General features: G+C 45.9%; 1 protein-coding gene across 1 annotated transcript in view; it reads right to left on the bottom strand.

Moving 5' to 3' along the window:
- The window catches only part of LRP5 (LDL receptor related protein 5), a 367294-nt gene extending 357106 nt beyond the window's left edge, over positions 1-10188 (bottom strand). Inside the window, exon 1 of the mRNA XM_086957825.1 lies at positions 9970-10188. Within this exon, the coding sequence (XP_086813951.1) occupies positions 9970-10030 (61 nt within the window). The 5' untranslated portion in view covers positions 10031-10188. The remainder of the gene's footprint in view (positions 1-9969) is intronic.
- Positions 10189-26302: the final 16114 nt, after the last annotated feature.

Raw genomic sequence — 26302 nt, 5'->3', positions numbered from 1 at the left:
ACCAGTAAATATGGTGCTATGGAAGGTTTGGGGGTCGAACAGATTTAAATCTGCATCTTATCATTGGGAAATTGTGATTACTAAAAAGGGTTGTTTTACTTGGCTTCTATGGACCTTAGTAGCATCTCTGACCGTGCCAATTGGTCTAAGCCAGGGTTCTCTAAAGTTGGTCCTGGAGGGCCAGATCCATTCCAGATTTTTAGGATATCCTCATTTAGATAAATGTAATGATCTTAACAATATGGCATAGATCCTGCCCTCAGGAACCCTTTGGTCCAAGCCATGGAACTTTTTTTTTGTTTTCTTTTTTTTTTTTTTTTTAACAGTGAGTATTAGTTTGTCTTTACCCATGGTGAACTTTCTTCGTGCCTCACATAATGGGGTCAGTCCCTCTGAATGATATGAACTGAAGGCGAATGTACAGATTCGTTTGGCTTGTCTGTGGAAGTATGTCAGGTTTGTGTATTGCCCCATCTTATTTCTTTTATACATTAATGGATTAAGCTTGTTCTCACGGGGAGCAGACATGCTCACGGTAAGCATGACCATTAATCCAGCGTTGCTTTACACCAATGGCGGGGTCTTGCTATCCTGCACACCAAATGGTTTTAGTGGGGTCTTATTGATGCATTTGTCCTTTTTATGGACAATCTCGATCTACAAGCCAATATCACTAAGACCCTCTATAGGATCCTAGGGAAGCTGAACAACAAAATGAGGCATTTTCTATAGAGGGCAAAATTAGTCACATGGGTTTGGGAATTTCCCTACCTAGGTAAAACCTTCTATTCTAGGAATTGTTGGCTGCCATGCCGCGCAAAAAAAATAAAAAAATAATTGCTATTTGTGTTTTAATCAATCATTCAGGGTCCTACTTGGGCTGGCAGCAATGGTGAGGAGCAAGCCTATCCTGCCCCTGTTGGAGGTTTACAGACTTATGTATTTGCTAGTGTTAACCTATGGTGCCACCATATTGGGACACCGGAACTGCTCAATGCTTTAACAGGAGGGAAATCGTTTCTGTAGAAGACTGATGGGTCTTAGCCCAAATAGCTTACAATTATTTCTTCATTAAGAATTTGGTTTGTCATTTGTAGAAGATCACATGAACGTTTCTCCACACCTCTTGCGGTTGGCGATCTGGAGCAATCCACACACATCCTTTAGATTGTTTAAACTGTGATAATGGGCTTAAGAGCCCATGGCTGGGTTATATAAGGAAAACCACCCAGACTTTGGGCAGGCCTGATCTGTTCTCTTCTCCCCACAGTTCAGGCCAGGATGAAAGGGGCAATTTATGGGATCTGCCTCTGATACAAGGGAGCTAAGTGCTTTGGCCAGACAGACGATAGGAGAATATTTAGTCGGTGATGGTCCAGAGCCAAACTTTTCTTTGGTGAGAAATGTCTGGAAGCACTCATTGCTAACCAAGATTCAGGTTGGCTCAATTCGAAGCCATCTAGGCTTCCCAACTTGCAAGTATGTAAATATACAAAGTGGATATGGTTGTATATGATATGTGTTTGAGGACCAATGGTCTAAATAAACATCTTTTTGACTGGCTGACAACTTACCAGTACGATCCAAAAAGCATATTAGATAGCTTTTTTGACAACTCTCTGCAGACTCTGAAGCACCTTACCTTTTTTTTGCTGCAACTACGAGCCTTTTAGGTGCACTTATTTATTACCTATTCTTAAAGCTGGAGGGATTTGGCAATATAGACCAGCTCCTTACTTTCTTCATATGATGTTTCTTTTATGGCCAAATTCTGGTTAAAAAAAATATTCTTAAAATTCTTTTGAGCAATGATGCTCAACCCGATTCAATTCAGTATTCGCAATAGAGAAATTGGATACAGTGTGTGGGTGGATGCAAATGAATAGCGAAAAATTGTATGTCTTCAGTAATGGCTGTAAAGTCTTCCTCAGCAGACCCCAGCAGAGGGGCATTTGCTAAATGCAATTGTTACACTGTGGTCTCTATGCAAGAATGTAATGGGGGTGGGGTGGAGGGGCTTCGGAGTCAAATGGTAATGCAGCTGTCTCCAGCAGGCCCTGAGAGCAACCCAACAAAAGGACTTGATCTCAGGTGTGACTCCCTGTCGGTCATACGGGACAAACAATCATAACGTACGACTCCATAACAGCTGAAGATCTTCAGATTTGGGAGTGGGGGCGGGAGGGATAGAGCAAGAAGAAAGAGCGAGAAAGAGAGAGAAGGGAAGAGAGCGAGAGAGAGGGGAAGAGAGCGAGAAGAGGGAAGAGAGAGAAATAAAGAGGGAGGGAGAGAAAGAGGGAGAGGGAGAAAGAAAGAAAGAAAGAGGGAGAGGGAGGGAGGGAGGGAGAAAGAAAGAGGAAGAGGGAGGGAGGGAGAAAGGAAGAGGAAGAGAGAGAGATTTTGTTGGATGAGGTCAGATTGGAGTGACAAAGAGGACCGGAGAGAGGACAAACTGGAGGTCCACATGGCAGCGGAATGAGAGGCATATCGAGTGTAAGGGTGCGAGCGGCCTGTTGGAAGCGGTGGATAAACCCGAGGCCCCATGAGCGTCAAGGACCAGCAAAGACCGAGCCACATGCAGTGTGATGGACAGAACGGGTTGGGGCTTGCAGGAGGGTAGAACAAGGGGTGCAGGTTTAAGATCCCAAGGGAGGCTACAGTGCCTCGAACTCGGAGTCCAGCAAATTACGACATGCGCAGGCACTGGATACAGGGGCAGTGCAAGGCGCACGGGCGAGTTCTGAGCGAGTGGGGGAGGGAGATGGGATGAAAGAAAGAGGTTCCAGCCAGGCCGCATTTGGCGCACAATGTCCCTGGCATAGGCCCACCGCAACCCTCTGGCTGGCCCCCCTCATTCCTCACAGTGATATACTATTCCCAGCCCCGGCCTCCCAGCCAGCGTGGCGAGGTCAGTCCCGGGTCCAACAGGTGTTTCTCCCATTCTCAAGATTGTGGGAACCTCCTGGGTCCCCAGAGAGAGGGAGATGGGCGAGATGCCAACGCTCACCAAATGCAGGCCCTCCCACGCGCACAGTGCTCAACACCTAAAAGGCATCCAGTGAACGGTGTGTGGTGCAAGGAAGCACGTTCATGATAACTGCGACCTGAAGATTCTGAATAAGGCAAGCAGGACTGGGTGATTTACCCAAAAGGCCATTAAAGCTAGTGAGGCTTGGGCTGATTCAGTCATGGATATGGTCTGGTGGGGCCTCAGTAGTCAGACAGGGGTGGGACAGAAATACGTCACACAGCGGATGCTCATCCACTATTCCAGTAGGGTGCAGAACACTTTCAAGGCTGGACTTCTGCTACTGGTTTAGAGAAAAGTATCTCTCCTGGAACGTTTAGATCTACAAGGCCGTGTTTGTTGCAATGAAGGGAGTAAATACACTCAGAATAGAAAGGTGTTATATCAAATGAAACTAAGTATAGCTTTACATAAGGATTAAGAGAAAATCCTCCCTCCTCTATTTCAGAACCTATAGAATTGGAACAGAACAGAAAAAGGCAGAAATGGGAAAATGAAAGAAAGAAATATAGGAAAACAAGCAGAAAAAAAGGTGAAATAAGGGATGAAAAGGATTCTGCAAGAAATAAAGAGACCTTAAGTGTAGGTTCGTGGAAGAAAAATGAATTAAGTGAAGTCATGCATTCAAATGTGTTTGCAACAGGCTACTGAGAAAATCTTTGCATCCCTGTATTTTTTTTCTTAAACAAATTAAGCATCGAAAATTGTGCTAGTACCTTGAAGATCTAGAGAAGTTTTCTAGCAGTTCTCCCGTTCGCCTTAGAATTAGTACTTATTTTGGAGCATGAATACAGTTGCCTATAATATATACACAACCATGGTGAGAGCCAGCAGCAAAACAACAACCCTAAAAATATTGCTACTATTTTGCTGCCCCATGAATTATATACATTCCTTTATTTAGGAATATAACTTATTTAAAAAAGAATTTTTAATATTCATATTAAAAGACGTAATCTAAAAGGAAGGAATGTGCTGCCTTTTTTTCTATTTTGACAAATGCACATCATTTTGGGGCTATTCACATATATAAAAGCGAGGCCTATGCAGCAGTGTAGAACAGGTCCCTGTGCAGCTGTACACAAAATTAAACAGCTGTGTATGGACCACGACCACCCTCAGCCACAGAGAGGGGCTGAGGCGCGGAGGGGATCCAAGGTGCTTCTCTAATAAGAAAGCCTAGAGATTCCATGGTATGGGTGGGTGACACATGGTTTTTGAACACCTTGCCCTCCGAGTAAAAGCAGGGGGTCAGTTTACAAAGGCGTTTTATACACAAATCCACGTATACATCCGAAAATACCTCCATTTACAAAGTCTAGCAATTTGCACAAGGAATCCTGGCAGAATCAAATGGGGTACCCAATTACGATTTCTCGACCACAAGCAGAGAAATGCTCAGTAGTAACTATCACGCAAGGGATAGGAATTGGGTCAAAGAAAGCACAGTTAGTCTTGTAAAAAACTCCAACACAACCCTCTGCCTCCCTACAAATGGTCCGAGATTAATAACCTCAAAAAGCTGAAGTAACTTTCTTTCCAGGTTAGAGAAGGGAATGCGTCACCTCAATCTTGTAGTAAGTGTGGAGAAACTGGTTTTACAAAGGGAAAAATAACTTTGCTTTAGGAAAAAAAAAGGGAAAAAAGTGTGTACAGTTGGACACCAGGCACCGTTTCTCCACTGCTTTAGTCTAGGCTATGCAGAATTATGCATTGGGTGAACTAGAGTGCTGTGAATGTCACATGACATTTTGAACAGTATGGCTCATAACTTTCCAGATGTGCTACTGAACGTCTGTGAATTCTAAAAAAAAGGAATAAATATGCACCCACTCGTAAGAGTGCAGTTACTATTTTATGTATGAGGTCTGAGGTGTTCCTCTCAGCCAGAGGTAAGCAGCCTACTCGCTTCTTTTGCTGAATATAATCAAATATTATCATTTGGAGAAAAAAATAGCCACAACGAAGCACATCTGTTAAAAAAAAAAAAACACACCACAGAACAAAACTAACAAGTATACGTAAAGTTTGCATGCTTATTAAACGGTGACGCAGGCAGGAGAGCCTATTAGGAACATGATAATTACACGCACCTCAGTGCCACTGAAATCTCATTAGGGGCGGGGTCATCAACAAGTCACTGTAAAACACACACACAAACTAACCTTTGAGATAGGACCTCCTCATTCCCTGAAGTGCCTTAGTCAGGGGGCATTTGTGCATTTTGGGGTCGTTCCCAAAGACCACAGGATGTATGTGTCTTGACAATCAATGGGACACACTAGGCAGCTCAACTTGATGGAGCTGCTCCTATCAACTTGGCTTCACCAACCATCGTTGTTAACCTGGCTCCCATGGAAGTGCAATACAGTAAAGGGAGCAGAAGACACACTAGCCACAAGATAGGCCTGTTACTGGCAATTCCCTTGGTTATATCACGCATGAAGACACCGAAAACAAGATGCTCTATTCTTGAAACACCTCCCCAGCAGCAGGAGCTCCAGTCACCACATCCTCACCACCAAGATTAAAGCCACAGTACTGCAAACCAAGACTGCGAGACCACAGCGAGGGTTTAAAAAAAACAATGTCAAATCTCTGCTACGGGTGTAATACACTGGTGTCAAAGTCCTGTTTTGCAGAGTTACTAACAAAATACATTTCATTGTTCATTGTTCACTGTGGAATCAATTTAAATAGCAAGGGTTCGTGGTGGAATATGATACATGAGTAACGTCTGTCTATTAATTTCCATGAACATCAGTTAGCAGGCTTGCCTTGCCCAACTTTCAAACAACGTACAAGACATTATTTCTGCAAATTTCCTTCCTGCAGGTTTTTATTTGATGCAAGTGCCTAGAGAAATTACCAAAAAAAATCACAGCGCCTGGCTCTTAATTATAATTTCAAGGTAAACAAAATTTAAAAAATGCAAATAGGTTGACAGCAAACAATTTCAGGACAAACTATTGACAGTAGCTGCCCGTCACATCTGGGTTTAGCCGGGCAGTAAACACGTTCACCACATAAAGAACAGGCAACTAGAAAGAAAGATATGCATACTGTGTAATAGAGATTTTTTTTATAAAAACATAAGAAACACCAATCCATATAATGTATTATCCTCCGAGTAGAAATGATAAAGCGTTAGCTCCCACTTTGGACCCCCTGCAAGCATTACATCTCGGACAGTCAAACCCATCTTCAATATAACAGTACCATGTTCTACTTTTATTACTCTTAGGGCTACGAATAATAGACCTATGGTATGTAGCACACTAAGCTCATGACCACACTTGTTTTATGGCGATAATTGAGTGTTGTGATTGTTTATGTTTTTAGCCATGTAATAACTTTAGTAGACTATGCATGTTAAGTAAATAAATTGGAAATTTAATTTTATATTAAATATATCTTAACTCCGATTTACGCAAAGAAATAGAAACCAGTAGGGCTACTTGCAGCTGCAGACTTATTTCCTACAGCAGGAAAAGACCCCCAGTAGCATCAAGGGATTTGGAATATTGTGTGGACCAAAAAAGACACGTTCTATAGTCCTAAAAAGCCTTGGGTCAGATGTAAAAAGCATTTTTCTGGTCGCAAATGGCCTGATTGCGACTGGAAAAATTACTTTTAAGATGTACAATGTGCAAAATTTGAATCACAATTTGCATTTGTGATTCTGTATTTGGAAGGGGTGTGTTTTGGGCGCATCTTCCAAATACTGACTCAGTTTTGTATGTATAACTATTTTGCAACCAACTTCCAGTCCCAAACTGTAATACTTTATGATCATTTTAATGGTGGTAACCTATTCACAAAATAGGAAGAGGTCCAAATGGATCACTTCCCAGTGGAGAATGTTTAAAAAAATATTTTTTATAAGAGCAGGCAGTGGTCCGACCACTGCCTGCATAAAAAATGAAACTCAAACGTTTCATTTTTTTCTCTTTAAAATTGGTTTCCTTTAAGGAAAGGGGAATAGATATATAGATATATATTGCTTAATTCAAAAGCCCTCCCAGGCATGGTGGTCTATTGACCCCAGCAGTCCACCATTCTTGCGATGGCTGCGATTCCCAAGAGGTCACAAATTGACACGTACCTCATTAATATGCAGAAGATAAGTCTATTTGCGACCCAGTACGATTTAATGAAACGCAAAACAATTTCACACATTAGAAATACTGATTTCCTAATTGCAATTTGGAGTTGATCGCAATTGGGAAATCACTATTCCTAATGTTAGTACATGAGGCCCCAAGTTGCTGAAAGCTAACGCTGCATTTTACTTCTCCCCACAGTGGCTATGCTTGCGTGGTGGAAAATTTGTCAGATCTCTTACTCCAGACAGAGCGACAGTTTGGGTAATTTCAGATCTTTTGAAACGGTGGGTGGCCGATAAAAAAAAAAAAAAAAAAAGAAGACAAGCAGACCCTGGAGCCGAGTTGTTTAAAGTACTGCCTGAATTTTACTTTTACGGATATCGAAAAATCTGCCTATCAGAAGAGAAATGAACGTTTGTGTCTGTGTGCCCTCCGTGGACCTACTCTAATCAAACTAACAATACAGCACGGCAACGGTAAACACAATGCAGTCTGTTTTGTGACCATTCTTATTGTAACGGTCACTATTTAGCAGAACATGTAACAGTAGCAATCACACGAACGTGCTAAAAGAGGCTCACACACAAGACAGGAACCCTTGATCACATTTCTATATCACATATAACAAAAAAAAAAAAGGAATTTGGTTTGGGTATCACCGTGCAAGATGATTGCTTTTCAAAGCTCAATTGAATTATAGAAGTAAACAAAACGTGAATTTGAGGGCAAGGTGAAATATGAAGTCTCAAACCGAACTCTCATTCATATAGACTCGTCAAAGTCCCTGGAAGCTGTAGTCGCCAAGTAAGAGCGCAACTGTGGGGGGCGCCGCGCCGCCTGTTGAACTCGGACTACAACCTCCATGGCAGAGACGGGTGCCGTACCTCGGGCTGGCTCATCTGTTCATGCTGCCAAGGTGGGTACTTCGATCGTTACTGAGTTAAGCAATGGAGCCTGATCTGAGAGGCGAGAAAGCGTACGCTCCACAAAGCCCCATTGAGCGGCTGTGATTTAGTAACTGCGCTCCATCAGCTACTTATGGACAGTTGTCATTGGTTTAGAATGCTTTTAACATTTCACCAGTAGCGCTAACACGGGGATGCGTAGGCATTAACAATGTAGAAAAGTCAACAATTATCCGAATGTTGCAGAGGAAAAAATACCAATGGCTACAAATAGATCGGCACATGTACCACTGGTAGACGAAAGGGAATGCAAACGTACGACAGCTGGGACACAGTCTGTGTACACATATATTTATAAAAAGACATTCGCAAAACCAGGAGGAGGAGCAGATAGATATACCAGTGACGACAAAAATGAGGCACATTTTACACGCAATAACGAACATAAACAGAGAAAATGCATGCATTTTCAGAGGCCTTGGACCGGGCAGCTGGTGTTCTGGTATGCACCGCGCGATATACAAGTAGTTCGTCTATTGAAGAGAAAAAACAAGGAGAAGATGTCTAAAGCAGGCCAACACGTACTATAGTGTGAATGGCTGTTTCAAGCGTTGACAGGCCATTTCCAGCGCCTCGTCCGGTGCCTAGACCGTGTACACGGACACTACAGACAGTTGCACAAAGCTCTGGGAGAAGGTGCAGCCTCAGCGTATAATCCAGTGATAGTGTTAGGAGTGCAGATTGCGGGCACAGCTCGGCATGTAGAGCTGGTTAAATGCAAACAGCAAAAAAAAATCCGTATAGGAGCACAAACATGGGCAGTCTGTAACCATAGACAGATTAAACATAGACTGCTCCTCCTGTGCTGTCATGCAGAATGTATTGAGGCACATGTATACTGCAAAAGAAATGTCTGCAATATTACCTGTGTGTACACAGACTTGAAACGCACATGCAGCCTGAATTTTAAGACCCACAGAATCACACCTAGCAGCATGTGGGCACAGAGTACATTTGCACGCAATCTAAGATTAGTTACTTGTAGGGGTAGCGGGTACACGAGACACAGACGAAGCCTGAACACAAGATCTGCTCATGAGATCTACGTTTGTGCATAGACACAATCTATGCATATGCACAATGTATAAGTGTACAGGCTGAGCCTAAGGAGTGTAGGAGCAGAGAGAAAGTTATCTGTGCATGTTCAATATGAAGTAGCAAGCTGTACATAAACAAACAGTTACAGTAATCGATACTTGCGCATACGCAAAGCATGAGCAATCAGTGCGGTGAAAAGGATGTTCAACAAGCACATTTATTAGCCCAGTCAGTCCATGCATCACATAGAAAAATGACACACCGTGCTTGTAAATAAGGAGCTTTTGCCGTTTGAACAGGTCTGTGCATATTGTATTAGCTGTACGCGCATGCATGGACTGTACAATTAAGGTAGTCGGCTGTGGCTAGTACCCTATACTTGAATGCATGGCCCATTAGCAGTTCGTACACATGCATTCCATACATGCACTTTTCGATCAGTCTGTGCATGCGCTGTTTACACGCCTAGGTGGTGCGAGGCAAGTGTACATGCTAAAGGTGCTGTAATAGACCCTAAAGGTCGGTCTCATCGTGACAGAGTGCAGTTGGCCTTGGTAATCAGTGCGAGACACACCGCGCTTTGAACGGCGCCTGCAGCCAGTCAGATGCCAGAGAGCCGCACAACGCGGCTCCGGGACAAAGGCTGTGGCCTCGGGAAGCACAAAGAGTGAGTGAGGGGCTCCCTCCAGCTCTCAACTCGCCCGAAAGTTCCTGCGAGTCCTGTAAGGTGACACCACAGGCGCGGGAAGGGGCTTCCGCAGACATCTCCCTGTTGCGCCCTCAAGTCTAAACATAGCAGCACCCCCCTCCCCGGGCCGTAAACCGGACTCACCGGCAGCGAGCAGCAGCAGGCCGCAGCTCCCCAGCAGCAGCAGCGGGAGGCCCGGCTCCATGGCCGCCTCAGGCCGGGGGCTCCATCAGGCTCCGCCAAGCTCTCTGGCCTTTCTTAACGCAGTTCCCGGGACACGGGGCAGAGGGGGACGGGGCCGGGCGGCTGTGGCAAGAGCGACCCGCCCCTCACACCACGACACGCCCCCACTGCAAGAGCCCCTCACAACACAGGCCCCTTCGCTAGCGCCTTCTCCGCCCCTTCGGCTCTCATCCGTGCTAACCACGCCCTGTAGGCTACGGAGGTCCCTGGAACTCGAACCCGCCCACCGTAACCTTCCTGAAAGAAAGCAACTCTCTTTATTTATCCAGTTTGCTAGAGCGGGAACATGGTCTATGGGAATCACCGTGCTTTGAAAAGTGATCTAAAGTCACTCAAAAGGTTGCAAAAGTGCGTAAGCAAAAAAGTAGGGCCAGCTATGGCGCTAGGCTTAGCCTCCCAAACTTGCTGGATACCGGTATTATATCAAAGCGCAGCCTACTCCAACTTTGCAGTTGTATTCGTAACTTTATAAAGTCGGCCTGTCCCCACCTCCCGGTTCTTGCCACACCCTCGTGCCCGCCCCACGCTGGGGCACCACGCCCCGCACATTGCAGACTGCGCCTGCCTTGTTCCGTTTTTAGCCACGCCTCTTTCAGCCTAAAACACTCCAGCCTTTCTCCCTTGAAAGCCGAAAACTTTTTGTGCTGGCGAAATCGTCCCATGGAAATGATATCTCGCGAGAGTAGAAAAGGCGTTTCAGGTCGAGACAAGAAGACTTCCGGCGTGCATCTTTTGCGTTTATGTTTTTCGTAGCAAACTACAGAGTGACGTTTGCTAGAATAGTGAGTCCGTTCACCATCGCGTATAATGTTTTTTGGGAGCAGTTTTATATATCGCAACCTCGACCCGAAGGTATTGGTGCGCTTTACGTGAGCAACAGTTCTATTACACAAGGAAATATTTATTTTCTTGTAGGCACGGGGAGATTATGGGATTTGCCCAACATCACAGGATGATGTTTTTACGCCGACTGGAGCCTGGTCCCCTTGCTCCAAAGTCAGCAGCTCGGGCAGTTATTCCTACAATACAAGGCTCTGTTGGCATAACTACACAAACAAATATTCCAAAACATTGGAAGAGCTCTCAAATTCCAGAATTCTTATGAATCAGAACTAATTAGCAACTTTGTTAACATCTCATGAGGTGAACAGTGGTTTACATAAATATAAATCAATGTTTTATTGTTTTCAGCTGAATCGGCCATAACAATTATAATTCTTTAGACAACACAATTTTTCATAAGCGTTCACACAAGTAAAATGCTACAACATAATTAGTAATCCTTAAAAAGCAGTAATTACTTTAAATCGTCATGATTCCTATGCTAAGAATTTATCACCTGTTTCTCACGCTGAGCAAGACAGAATTAGATAGTATTAGAAGTATCTGCCGCTCTTTCCTTGATACAATGTAAAGCAGTAGGTTTTAGAGGCAAGCTTCTTTAACCCCTTGGGCGTGGCCACGATTCTGCGCCTATGCGGCCGTTTTAAAGAGTGGGCGGGTTCATGACGGCCCCCAGCGGTCATCAGCACATGCCCACCGTGATGCATGACGGCTGAGGGCCGTCACCAGCATGGAAGGGGTTAAGGCTAAACCAATTGTTTTTATGCTTTCAATAACAGTACCTGTGGCATTGCTCGCTATACTTAGCAATCAAGCTAATAAGTAAATATATAATGATGTATAAGTGCTTGCCTGCTAGTCTAATCTGATGCGCTACTTGTTTCCATGTTGCATGAATGTAGGATGACACCATTGACCGAAGTGTGCGGGATCAGCAGGGCACCGCATGCTTCTACTTCTTTTATTCAATAGATTCCGTTCCCCAACTTTTTTACTTTAAACATGTGTTCCAGGACGGTAGAAATAGCCGAAGTCCACAGATAAGGCTCGGTGTTCCTGGCCATTTGGAAAAGGCAGATAAGTAAAAGGGCTCTGTCTTTTCCTTCTTCCTCAGAGAAGGCAAGGACAGTGTCCACTTCTGCTCTGCTGCTGGCAGCTGCACACCCCTCTCTCTTTCTTCCCCTCATTCCCTCTCTGTCTGGCTCTGCCTCTCTAACTAAAAGTCATGACTTCAAGAAAGGGTTCTCACCCTCTTTCCTTCCTTTGGTTTATTTCTTCTCCTATGAAATAGATCCAAATAAGAAAAACGCTTTTGCTGGAAATGTCGTCTTTTTCTAACATTTTTTTATTCCAAAGTGCAGTTTCGGGAATAAAAGGTTCAAAATATGAAAAATAAATAAATAACTAAGTAAAGCAGGACAGAGTGGTCGCAAAGTGGCCAGATTGATTTTATGCACACCCAAACACATTAGTGTCTCTTTACAGAGTTAACCAGTGAAGCGCTCGTTTTATTTTATTGTCTTTCTTTGAACAGCATTGTTTTCCCTGGTTGAGGAAGTGCACGAGTTCTGTAGGTTCTGCAATGCCTGATTGATGGGTGGATTGGAAAACAAAACGTGTACCACACCTCTGTGTTCACGGATGTGGTCTTTTTAAACCATACTGCTTATGTTTTGTAAGAATATAAGCAATGGACATTGGAATGAATCCCTTCCGGCCCTGTAGTCCTTAACTTTTTAGGCAAAAGCACTCACTGATTTCTGAATACCGAGTGTAAAAGCTTTATGGTAAACATGTTGTTCCTACTTACATTTCATGCTTTACTTACTCTTGCATTCCCTATGAGTGTTTGCTTTTCCCAGGATGTTTAAACTTTTTTTAGGCAACATATTGCTCTTGTTTAGTGCTTTATTTGAATTGAGTCGCATCCAGGTGTTTATAGCGGGGCACAATTGGGTTGCAGTTGAAGGCAGGGCGAGTTTCTCTCAGAGGGGCATTATGGTGTTCAGTGGGGTAGGGGATGCGGCACTGTGGTCAGAGCTGCTGAATTTGGAACTGGGGAACTAGGTTCAGCCTTCATGACCAGTCCCACAGACCACTCCAACTGAGGGAGCATATTCCCATGCTAGATCTTAGAAGGCCCCGCAAGACCATAGAAGAATGCTGTCTTAGTAACAGCAGGTGGACCCTAGTGGTGGCAAGTGTGAAGTTCACCTCCAGTTCTGCGGGCAGGCCTATGAAGCAGCACACCCTAGAGCAACAGTGACTGTCATCAAGGTCACAGTACCCTTGAGAAGGGCCGTCTCTAGAGCGGTGTGACAGGTGTGACCACACCGGGCACTGACTTTGGGCAGGGGCATTTTGTTTGCAAGTATATTATGGTTTTAAAAGAACTTGCTGCCTCCTTCCTGGCCTCCAGCAGTTTTCGGCAAGAATAAAAATGTCATGATAACTCAGGTGATTAATGGTTTTCATAGAGAGAGATCGAAGTTTTGTCTAGTGGATGTTTTGACTCATGGAAAGGTAGCGCAGGGGGTTAATGGGCCTAATGCACTGAATATGAAGATAAACAAGTGCACTAATGTAAATAGGTCAGTGCTTCTGTCAGAGAGGTCCTTTTTTACTTCAGTTTATAAGTTAAACTCCTAACATAGAACAGTGTGCTATTAGCTGTAATCTAAGGGCCGCTGTTTACTTTTCGCTACACCCGCTGCGCGGGTGCCGCTCACTTGCTCTGACACTCGCCATTCTGCTGAAAGGAGGATTCCTGTTGCCTACGGAGGGATAATCATCTGCAAAAGCTCACCTTGGGGGTCGCGCTGCTGGTGGGAGCATTTCCGCATTCAGCGGACTGCCTGCACGCTCCCAGCGTGCGCTTGACCACGAACTACTTGCTGCCTTCACCGGGGGACTGCGAGGACCAGCAGCCTTCACTCCTGTCAGCTGGTGCCTCTTCCCCCGGCGGCCACGCCCCCCACCGGCCGCTATTTACTTTTCGCGACACCCGCTGCGCGGGTGCCGCTCACTTGCTCTGACACTCGCCATTCTGCTGAAAGGAGGATTCCCGTTGCCTACGGAGGGATAATCATCTGCAAAAGCTCACCTTGGGGGTCACGCTGCTGGTGGGAGCATTTCCGCATTCGGCGGACTGCCTGCACGCTCCCAGCGTGCGCTTGACCACAAACTACTTGCTGCCTTCACCGGGGGACTGTGAGGACCAGCAGCCTTCACTCCTGTCAGCTGGTGCCTCTTCCCCCGGCGGCCACGCCCCCCACCAGCCACTATTTACTTTTCGCGACACCTGCTGCGCGGGTGCCGCTCACTTGCTCTGACACTCGCCATTCTGCTGAAAGGAGGATTCCAGTTGCCTACGGAGGGATAATCATCTGCAAAAGCTCACCTTGGGGGTCGCGCTGCTGGTGGGAGCATTTCCGCATTCGGCGGACTGCCTGCACGCTTCTAGCGTGTGCTTGACCACAAACTACTTGCTGCCTTCACCGGGGGACTGCGAGGACCAGCAGCCTTCACTCCTGTCAGCTGGTGCCTCTTCCCCCGGCGGCCACGCCCCCCTGCTTGAAGCACCATAAATCGACTAGTCCTTCCCGCAACGCGGGACACGCGCGGGACAAAGCCCGGGCCAAGGGCGGGCCCGTTTAAGCCCGTTCAGGACCGGGCAAGACTGGACTGGGCCACCCTATTTATTTCTGCTTCCTCCCTCTCCATTACTGCTGTTACTGTACGTATTTTTAAACAAGCTGATTCTAGTTTGCAGACAGTACCTCTAATTCTGTTATCCTTGTAACGAACCACACTGCATTATGTCCCCCAGAACCACCAGGAACACTGTCAAAAAACAGGCCCAGGCTGCTGCTCAAGTTATCGGGCCGATAGACCAATTTATCACCAAAGCCAATGAGGCTATTGAGCAGGGTATCACCCTGTTGGAACGGAGAGTTTCACAGGACCTGGCTATTGCCAGACGCTCTTCCATGGGCTTACTGGCTACAGCAAAAACCCCTCAGCGCCCCGCAGAGTTACCCCCTCCACTGATGGAGCATGCGGAGATTCATACTGTTCCCTGTACAGTGGATCTGTCCGCATCCCTAGATCTCTCCGAATCACATCTGCTGCAGTCACTGGAAAAATCTCCAGCCATTTTCGCAAGCCAAACTGGTGTGGCTCCCACCCCATCCGCAGATAGGGGTTCACGTGAGGGAGCAATCCCCAAAAAGAAGAAGAGGAAAACTAATAAACCTCACCATTCTGCTAACTCTCCCCCCAAAACTATCCACATAACCCCTCCCACCTCCCCCTCCCTATACAGTCCATCGACCTTGTTCTAACTCCCCACCAATTACCTACCTCTTCACTTGCACACGCAACAAACTTTACTACAGATAACCTAAACCTCAGCTCTAGCAGCTCTAGCAGCTACGACAGCGAAGGTGGTATGGTTAATGATGGTAATCTAACTAGTAACACCTGTAGCAATGACAGCTTACTCCTTAGCAAAATCGGTGATCTAAGTAGATTCTACCTAAAACCTATAGAAAAGTCACTTCATCAGGTTGAAACCCAACTAACCCAACTGTCCTTAGCTCTGAACACAAGCAAAGCTACCAACAAAGATACCAACCCAGCTCAAGGGAGGCCCCTTAACCAGAATGCAAAAACATCTAAGACAGGCTCGACCGTACCAAATCCCTCTAATACGAACCAAAAGGCCCCACAGAAACAGCTACAAAAACAGCCACCATTAGTTACAACTAAGGTCCAAGTACCCCCTAAACCACCTAATCCCTTATCGATCCAACCCTCTACCAACTCCAAGACACAGACGTCTACTCAACCAAAACCTCCTCCCGCCCTACCTACCCCGGCCCCCACCCTCCCAAAACACCCTGTTGGATTTAATACCATCCCGAGAAATAGAAAGAGGAGGGGCCATCCTATCCATCTCCCCCCTGAGGCATCTCCCTATGTAGTAATTATGACAGGTGTCCCAGAACTTTCTCCCAACCAGGATGAACCGGTCTGGTCATTAAAAAACAAAGTAATTTACTGGCTGTCCAACAATAGACCATTACCAACTTTTTTGGACAACAGAGTCACCACTGTGCGTAGAGTCCCCTGGCTAGGCACTGAGCCCAAAAACATTCAGGGTGATTGCGTTATAGTGAACTTTGCTGACCCAAATACAGTTGAGCACATCTGCTCCTGGGGAGACCACACATCCACTGAAGGGATAGCCACCCATAGTCTGTCATATTTCTACCTCCCGGCCCCACGACACAATGCTGGTCCCCCCTGGAGCTGGACAAGAGTGGGGAATTGGGATGGGAACAGAGACCGGGGCCACTGGGCAGGCTATGGATTCAGCAATCCAGCTCCTGGTCACTTTACTAATTGGAGAGGCCCACCTCTAACCAACAGATATGAATGTCTTGATATGGTTGACTGACCATCAGCTCCCTCCACCAATGCTAAAGGTAGAAACAACATCCAAATTCAACCTACTTATATCTCCAGAGGAACACTGTTGGCAGGAGCAATCCCCACATCCCCTCCTGGCTCTCTTATAGAGCCTCTTACCCCCCGATGGAATTATCCCTCTACCCGACAACCCTTCCGGATCAAGATCCCAGTCATGATCACCCATCCCTTCCTGAAGAGCCACATAAGAGGCAACCACTTAACACCTCAACCTTATGTGAAATACATCTCTCTTCTCCCACCCTTCTCCCAAACATCCTGCCCCAAGACCCACCATCTCTTGCTAACTCACAGAATTTAAATCCCACCCTACCACTAACTTGGGATCTCCCAGTCATTTACTGGAATGTAGCGGGCCTCAGATCTAAGATTCACCTCCAGTCATGGATTGATGTGATTAACAAGCACAAAATGGTCTGCCTCCAGGAAACCTGGGCTATTGACCCTATCCACATTCAGGGTTACAAAACTTTCCACATCCCTGCCAGTCCGTCCATGCATGGAAGACCCAAGGGTGGCTTAGCAATTTATTTCTCTAATAAAATCTCGTCCACAACCATAGAGGTACCTTTAGTGTCTCCAACTGCTCAAATCCTAAAGCTAGTCTTTGATAAAAGTTCCATCTACTACTTTATCAACATGTATAACAACTCCTCCCCCGCTGAGTGTGTAAAGTCATTGTCAGAAATCACCTTATATCTTCACGAACAGAAAGCAAAAAATCCGCAGTTACAATGTTATGTTGTGTGGGGTGGAGATTTTTAATGTTTATTTGTGTAGCAACTATAAAAAAGGTATCTGCGGGCTCCAAGATGAACATGATTCCCCTATCACTCATTTTAATCACTCCAGCATTGGTACCACTTTGAATGACTGTCTTTTTTCATTAGAACTTGAGTTTGCTAATGAAACAATGTATCCCCCTGTCGAGTTTAAGCCGACCTTTCATGGTAGAGGTCTTTCCACCACCATTGATTACATCCTGTGTTCGCAAACCCTAAAGAATCGGTTAAAACACTTCATAACTGGTACTGATCCTTCAAGTGATCACTATTCTAACAGTATTACCATTATACTTAATTCAGCTTCACCAACCCACAGCAAGACCAGTCTTTTAACCCAGCAATCTCTGGCTATGGACAAAATCAATGGCTACACAGTAAAATGGTCAAAGATAAACCCCAATGAGGTTACTAAAAAGATTATCCAAAAAACTCTTCCCCTAATAAACATCTGTCTAGTGGAGACCTCATCTCCCCATATGATCCTCTCTAGTTTTGTTAATATCCTAAAAGCTATCCAGCAGGAGCTCACTCGCCAACATAAGGCCCACGACAAGGACTCCCAGGGGTGGTTCGATACCCATTGCCGCAAAGCCCTCTGTGCGCTAAAAAGAGCACTTCATAGTCAAGATAGGGACGTGGCTTTAATAGCCACATTAAGAAGGAATTACAAACTGGCCCAAAAAACCAGAAAACGGGAAATAAAAAATAATCTCTGGGCCCAACTGCATGAGAGCACAAGGAGTAAGGATAGCTCGCTATTCTGGCGAACAGTTAAGTCCCCCTTTTTAGCGGATGCTACAGCTGTTCGACACCTAGATGTGGCCGTATCTGCTGAAAAATGGGTGGCTCACTACTCACAGATTTTTGGGGATCCCTCCTCTGTAACCTTGACCTCCCAAATCGAGGAGGAAGTCCTTACCATGGATAATATTTATCCTATCGACCTCCACTTCGACCTCACGGAGGTCATATTTGCACTGACTTCCTCGAAGACCGGGAAAGCTCCTGGCCCCGATGGAGTTCCTTTTGATATCTTTGTGAGTAACTTAGACCTATGGTCCCCAATTGTCACGCAAGTTATGTCCGCAGCTTCACAGGCCGGCCTAATTGACTCTTGGTCTTCATCTGTGCTTTTACCCATTTTTAAAAAGGGAGAACGCGATTACCCAGCCTGCTACAGACCCATCTCCCTCTTGGACTCACTGGGTAAGGTCGCCGGGAGGCTAATCCTGGAGCGTCTCCAGGATTGGGCCAAAGAGAAGAAGATCATAACGGACCTCCAGTTTGGGTTTCAGGAGGGATTGGGTACTGTAGAACAGGCCCTTAATTTGACACTATTAATGGGTAAATATGCTAGGGCCAAAGGCGGAAACCTTTATCTGGTCTACGTGGACCTAAGTTCCGCATTTGATTGCGTAATACACTCTAAGATGTGGGAGATTCTGAGCAACTTGGGAGTAGACCCTCCACTTCTGAAATTCCTCCGAGAGCTCTACACGGATGCTAAAGCATGTGTGAGGTACGGCATTAATGGAGAGCTATCTGATTCATTCAGCATAGCAAAAGGCGTCAGACAGGGGTGCGTCCTCGCTCCGTTTTTATTCAATATCTATACAAATGGTCTGGAGCAAGAGATACTGGAAGGCAACAAGGATCTCCCCTGCATAAACACCCGGCCAATCCCAGCACTACTATATGCTGACGATTCCGTCATCCTGGCGAGAACCCTAAATCAGCTCCAACTCCAACTGGACAAGTATTGCCAATATATGCTTTCTCTTGGTTTAAAAGTAAACAAGTCCAAGACTTTTGTGATGTACATAGGCAAGAAAGCTCAGAAACGCAAACCTCTTTATATTGACAATATCAGATTAGAAAACGATAGGGAATACCCTTACTTGGTCATCCTCATCGACGATCAGATCTCCTGGAAACCTGCCATCACCAGTAAGAAAATGCAGTTCCAGCGCACAACTGCGGTGCTGACCTCTTTTTCCAGGAAGTTGGGCAAGCCCGCTCCTGCTGAGTTACTTAAAATCTATCACGCCAAATGTTTGAGTGTGGCTACTTATGGAGCGGGCGTATGGGGCTATGCTCCTGCCGGAGAGCTCCAAGTAAACGAAAATGACTTTCTCAAATATGTATTAGCCCTCCCTCGAAGTGCTCCAAATTACGGTAGTCATATCGAGCTCGGTCTGGACTATTTAACTGACACCATTAGATACCAACCGATCCTCCTCTGGCACCGTATATGGACCAAAGAGCAATGCCATCTTACCCGGTCACTAATAACCGATTGCCTGTCCCTGACCCACTGGAAAAAGATTCTTTGGTTATTTTATGTGTTTAACTTTCTGAATGATTTGAATTGTCCAGCTTTTTTCACTAACCCTCCCTCACTTATGGATATACCCAGAAAGACTCTGAAGAATCTATGTGTCACCCATCTAAGAGATCTTCGCATGTGCTCAGAAATCGGCAAACATTCAAACAGCCAACTAATGGCGATTCAATCCACCCCTGGCATGCAACCATATCTGTCCTTTTATTTGTCAAATTATGATAGATATGTTTTAACAAGATTTCGTTTTGATTCCTTTTATCGTCTTGTCTCGTTCCCCGAGGCTTTAGACTGGTCACGTGAATTAACTAGATGCCCCTGCGATGGCAAAACTCTTCAGTCTACTTTGCATGTAATTTTATTTTGTAGTTTCTACGAGACCCCGCGTAAACGCTGTTTGGTCCCTCTTCTCCGCCAAACAGGACTGAGAAGATGCAGACCTGCTCTCTTGGCACTACAGTTTTTAGACACACAATTTGTTGCTAAATATATAGCTTGCTTTTTAAAGGCATGTCTGAAAACCCGATCTCAACTGGCGGTTTCTGCACTATAAATTTTTATATGCACAATTTACATTTAACTGTCTACCTGTGTTACATTGCATAGGCGATTCTCTTTTTAAAGACCAATTTACTGTTTTGTTTATGTATTAGTTAACATTGTACATATGAAATTTTTTATAAATTTGATGCAAATATTTTTCTACAATGTACTTTTATGATTGTAAAATCAATCGAAATAAAGTTTCTTTTTGACTTTGAAGAGCTGCATGCAAACTGTAAGATATACATTAGAGCGTTTTGGTGTTTCCCCCCAGTCTTTCATTATCCTAATGTTGTAAAAAGTGTTCATTTGGCTATAAATCAATTCTGATTATTAAGGAGAACATCCAACCATGGTATTACATTTAAAATTTTGAGTTTGTCTTTCTCCAGACCAATCACTATCCAACTATACTTCCTACTAGTATGGTTGTCATGGGACTCCTACACTCCATAGTCCTTTGTCTTATGTAACATTTCCTATACACTGATTTGCACACGTATGATTGAGTGTCTCTGTTTAACGTGTGTGATGTAAAGTGCTCTGACATCTTACACTTGTATGAGTGGCGCTGTAAATCAAATTAAATGCATCTGGAGTGTGGTTATGGAGACTTGAGGGGCACTGTTAAAGGGTGGTAGTGAGGCAATCCGTGGCAGAGGTGGCCATTGGGGGCACCAACAAACAATGTTGCACAGGGCGCCACCAGGGCTAAAGCATGTCCAGCCCTTGCGGTTAGTCCGCCTATCCTATTGGTACCTCTACTGGCCTTGATTTAGCAGTAGTAGCTGCAACTCACCAGAGATCGGCAATGCAGGATTTGCAAAGCACCAAACTAAGTTCACAAACTTCACAGTCTCTCTGTTTCATGAACAAGCACTTTTAACATGTGCTGCCTGCTTTGGGGCCACTGGAATTATGCAGCAAAGCAGGCCAAAATTATGCCGCACTGCTGACTATATTATGCAGCAAAAAAAGGATTGGGCGTAATGCAATTACAAAGACACCAGAAAAAACAAATTGGTCTCTACCACCTACCATCTCTCCTGCTGTTAATGTTTTTACAACGCTACCAAGATTAGCCCTCAGTTTTATATTCTTATCTTAACTTGTTAGGCCTGCAAATTGTATTATACATTTATTTTTAAAACTCACATGCACAAGTTCTTCTTGTGTTGAACCTGCGTGACTGCAACAGTCTGCTTTAGTCATCCGCCCCTGCCCCGTTCTGCCGCGGCTTGTGCCGTTTGTTGCGGAGGGCTAAGGGACCGGACACATGTGCTCAGCACTTCCGGGTCAGGGAACAGCTGATGCTTGCTCAAGACCCCCGATTCACTGCTCCTTAAGCAGCATTCCAGAGCGGACGCGCAGCGGGCGCACAGCCGGTGTGCCAAAGGCAAGTCCGTCAGTGCTCATCCGCGCCTGGACCGGGCCCAGGGCCATTCCCCCTGTCCATTCTCCACCAATATTGAGAGACATCCTTTTAAGCCTCAACTCACCGATGAAAGATCCCTGCCTGCAACTAGATCCCTCGAAGGAGCCAAAGGCTTGCCCATTCTGTGATATAGACTTCCTTTTTACCAAAACAAAAGACTGCTCAAGCACAAAACAGGCCTTATACCCGCAAACATCTATGCAAAAGTCTCTCCAAGGATTGCTCCTGAATGCTCGCCCCCTAATCAAACATAATATCGAATTCGCAGAGCTGCTTGCAGCACACAGTATAGACATGGCGTTTGTCACGGAAACTTGGGCAGATAGTACGTCTGATCCTGAGCTACCTCTAGTCATTCCTCAAGGTTACTCATTAACCAGAAATGATTGAAAGGATAAGCGGGGAGGGGGACTAGCGATTATTATCAAGGACACCTTGCTGATAAAAAAGCTCTACAATAGGAAGCGGTCCTGATTGTGAATTACTTTAATTTAGAATCACTATAAGCGAAAATTATACATTTAATGGTTACATTGCTGTATAGATCGCCGGGGGCAAAAAATAAGTTTGAAGAGACAATTAGTCACATTATTGAATCTAGCATTGACTCTCAGAATTTTTCTATCCTAGGCGATTTTAACTACCATCTAGACAATGGAAACAACCAATATACAGTCTTGCTCCTAGAGTTGCTGTCCAGTGTCTCGATGCAACAGTTGGTTAAGCACTCAACTCATGAGGCCGGTCACACCCTAGGTGGAATATTTACATCTAATCCTCAATTGAAAGTGCAGGAGGTTCTGTTAATCCCATGGTCTGACCATAAGGCCATTCTGTTTGTACTTACCTCTTCTCACAATCTTCCACGCCCTTACTCCGCCTTTAGGACATTCAAAGGACGAAATTGGAAGAATATCTGCCCACAGCAGCTGCATTTAACACTACCAGCTTCCAAACCGAACCTAACGTCTGAAGCAAATGCAGCCACTAACAATTTCACCAACTGGGCTGAAGCAGCAGTAAACACCCTAGCTCCAGAAAAAACCCTCACTAGTAAGCGGACAAAGAAATCAGAACCCTGGTTCTGTGGCACACTGCGTATCCAGAAGCAACTCTGCAGAAAAGCAGAGAGGTGCTGGAGAAAAACCTATGCGGAAGAAGAAAAAACTATACATACACAGTTTCTGAGCAAATATAAAAAATGATCTTGGATAAAAAAAGCAGCTACTTTACAGAGAAAATTAGACAGGCGGGCAACTCGAGTAAGATACGTTTTCAACCTTAAAGGAATTAGTAACATTACCCACTCCAGCAGTGCAGCATTCTGCAATCACCTTGCAGATTTGTTTAGGGACAAGGTGCTATCTATTTACGACTCCCTTACAGAAAAGGGTATTGATCCTCAAGAGAATCAACTCTCCACATCTCCTCGACGAGCTGGTCACGGTTCTAGTCAAGTCAAGTCAGATAATTTGTATAGCGCACTACATACCCAGAGGGTCTCAAGGCGCTTAGGGGGGGAGAGGAGGATTACTTGTCAAATAACCACGTTTTAAGTTGTTTTCTAAATGCTAGGTGGTTCTGGGTAAGGCGAAGGTAGGTGGGGAGTGAGTTCCATGTTTTAGCTGCCAGGTATGAGAAGGATCTGCCTCCCATGGTGGTCTTGTTGATGCGGGGTACAGTGGCGAGGGCTTGGCTGGAAGAATGTAGTTGGCGGGAGGGGGTGTAGAAGGATAATCGTGAGTTGAGGCATTCTGGTCCGATGTCGTAGAGTGATTTGTGTGCGTGGGTTAGCAGTCGGAAAGTGATCCTCTTATTGACGGGTAGCCAGTGGAGGTCTTTCAGGTGGCCAGAGATGTGTTCATTACGCGGGATGTCTAATATGATCCTGGCTGAGGCGTTTTGGATTCGTTGGAGTTTCTTCTGGAGTTTGGCGGTGGTACCTGCGTAGAGGGTGTTCTGAACTCTTTCGTTCTGAACTCTTTCGTTCTGAACTCTTTCGTTCCACCCAACGCAGAACAGATCTCGCATATAGTCAGATCAGTTCAATCGGGGGCACCATCAGACCCATGCCCTCCTAAAATATTCCAACTGGCATCTGATGACATCAGCGAGCAACTTAGCCTACTTTTTAACGTTATCCTCAGGTCTGGCATTTTCCCAGAGGTGTGGAAGAAGGTTTCTATCCTCCCCCTGCTAAAAAAGAAACAAACGTGGATCCCAGTAACCACAATATTTATAGACCCATAGCAAAGATCCTGTTTCCAGCTCAGATCCTAGAAAAGATCATAAACTCCCAACTCACGGCCTTCGTGTCCTCAGAAAATCTGCTGGATCCTGGCAATATGGTTTTCGGCAAGGGCACTGAACAGAGACGGCCCTGGTCATGGCAGCAGAGGAGTTTCGCTCCATGCTGGATTCCGGTGCAAAGGCCGCCTTCATCCTATTGGATCTTTCGGCGGCCTTTGACACCGTGAACCATGACATTTACTCATCAAAAGGCTTCAGAGGTGGGAGTCTCAAATTTAGCGCTGAGTGTGATCAAATCCTACTTGAACAACAGGTGGCTATTTGTTCAGATCGGGGACTCCTGTTCAGAACAATTTACAATTCCATGTGGGGTGCCGCAGGGCTCATCACTGAGCCCTACTTTGTTCAATCTATACGTCACCCCATTAGCTGATGTCATCAGGCAGCAGTTTGGCTTCTCACTGGTGTCTTATGCCTACAATACCCAGATTGTAGAATCCATCTCAAGCAATCTGGAGGAAATGGCGGCTCGTTTCAGTGTATATCCCATGTAGACCACTGGAAGAGCGCAAACTGCCTAAAGCTTAACGGAAGCAAAACAGAGGTTCTCCTGTTGGGATCCAACACTTCCTTTTGGTCTCAGAACTGGTGGCCTCTGGACATGGGAATCCTTCCCATCCTAGTGCACAAAGTCAAAAATCTGGGCTTCATCTTTGATCACAGACTCACCTTCCAACATCAAACTAAGAAAGTCGCCACTCAGGTTCATTTAACACAAAAATTAATCCGGAAGGTGAAACCATACATTCCCCCAGCTGCAGTAGAAACATTGTTAACAACCATAGCAATGGCCAGACTGGACTATGGAAATGCCCATTACTTCGGCCTTCAGAAACAGCACATGCTCAAACTGCCGCGGGTTTAAAACGTTGCTGCCAGGATGTTGCTGAATATTCCTAAGTTCCAGTGTGTGTGCCAAGGCCTAAAAAAACTGCACTGGCTCCCTGTGAAAAAGAGATCTGAATTCAAAGCCTTGTGTCTTGCGTTCAAGGCTTTACAGGGAACAGGGCCTGCGTACCTGAAACAGCCTTTACTATGGTACCATCCAGGCAGAATGCTTCGCTCAGCTCAGAGCAAACTTCTCCAGATACCCAAATTCAGGAAAGTTCGTTGGGGAGGTAGTCGTTTTCTCCTCAACACCGTAAAATTGTGGAACTCACTTCTTTTAGCCATAAAAAACTGCCCAACATTACTCTCCTTCAGAAAAGCATTGAAAATCGGGCTTTTCTCAAACAAAATCTTATCTGATTACTCATTCCCGGCAGACTCCTCCGCTGCAGCGCCTAGATGCCCTTGGGCATTCGAGCGCTATGTACATTTTAAATAAATTAATTAATTCATTCCATTATGTCCCAAAAGTCGCAAACTTTATAACAGAAAGTTCTCCGACACAATATACAAAAGACGAGGGGGGCAGAGGTAGCTCGCGACCGAGATGGCCGCTTGAGCCCGGATCTCCGCTGCGATCTTCAATAATCCTACAATTATCCTTCAGTGTTTACGCTCCTTCTTTTCCCACAACAAAGCCTTAGCTGTCGGAAGGAGAGCAGGTGCTGCCGACCCGCTTGGATCGGACTTTAGACGCATGCCGCAGCAATTTTGACGTGGAGCTGAGGTGAAGCTTGCAGGCTGCTGATCCCCGGACTAGCGTGCGAGTGGCGTCCGCCCTGCGTCGCTCTACGTGCAGCAGACTCCTGAGCCTTGTGGTGCCCACTACAGAAGGCCGTTGCACCCGGGGACGGGGCGTTCTGCTCTTTACCCGGGTGCACTGAGGTACATTGTGAGGCAAAAGGTGGGGGCCCAGTGAGGTGTTGGTGGGCGGCAGAGAACGGAAGCACAGAGAACTTTTGCAGGGGAGAGGAGCGAGTTGTCCCTCTGCAGGCTGCATGCCCATGGACCACGCTGCATGGCCTTGGGCAGGACAGTGGAGCACAGCGACCCTGTGCAGCACTCCGACGCGGAGTGAGATCGCCGTCGTTGAGTGGGTTCCCTGGAGCTTGACGAGTGCTCGGTAGCCTCACCTCGAGGCCCTGGAGTGATTTGGTTTGGCCGGGCGGGCACAATACGAGTGGCGGCGGCTGTTGGTTGGGGGTCCCATCACCTGCCTCTTTGAAGCGGTATCCCAGCCCCACTGAAGAGGGCGATTCCTGGTACCCAGGTGGTTTGGCCGCGTGTGCAGTTGGGTGCACTGAGGTGAGACCTGGATGGCCAAAGCGCTGGATGGAGCCCCCCACATGCAGACATAAGGCTTGGAGGGTTGGTCTGGTCCCCCCCCCTCACCTCCAGGCTTTCCCGCTTCAGCCGCAAGGAACAGTGGCAACAAGGATTGGTGGCACCCATCGCTGAGTGGGGTGTGAAGGTAACAGTGGATGCCAGTGTCACACCTGGTAGCGGCTGGAGTCTGAATCTTCATCGAACCAGCACATCATGGACTTAATCTGAGCAGGTGCCCATGGGGTGTGCACAGCGGGGCGAAGCTGGACC

Source organism: Lissotriton vulgaris, chromosome 2_1 (genome assembly GCF_964263255.1).
Source record: "Lissotriton vulgaris chromosome 2_1, aLisVul1.2, whole genome shotgun sequence".
Lineage (NCBI taxonomy): Eukaryota > Metazoa > Chordata > Amphibia > Caudata > Salamandridae > Lissotriton > Lissotriton vulgaris.
This window is presented reverse-complemented; position numbering and strand designations above follow the sequence as displayed.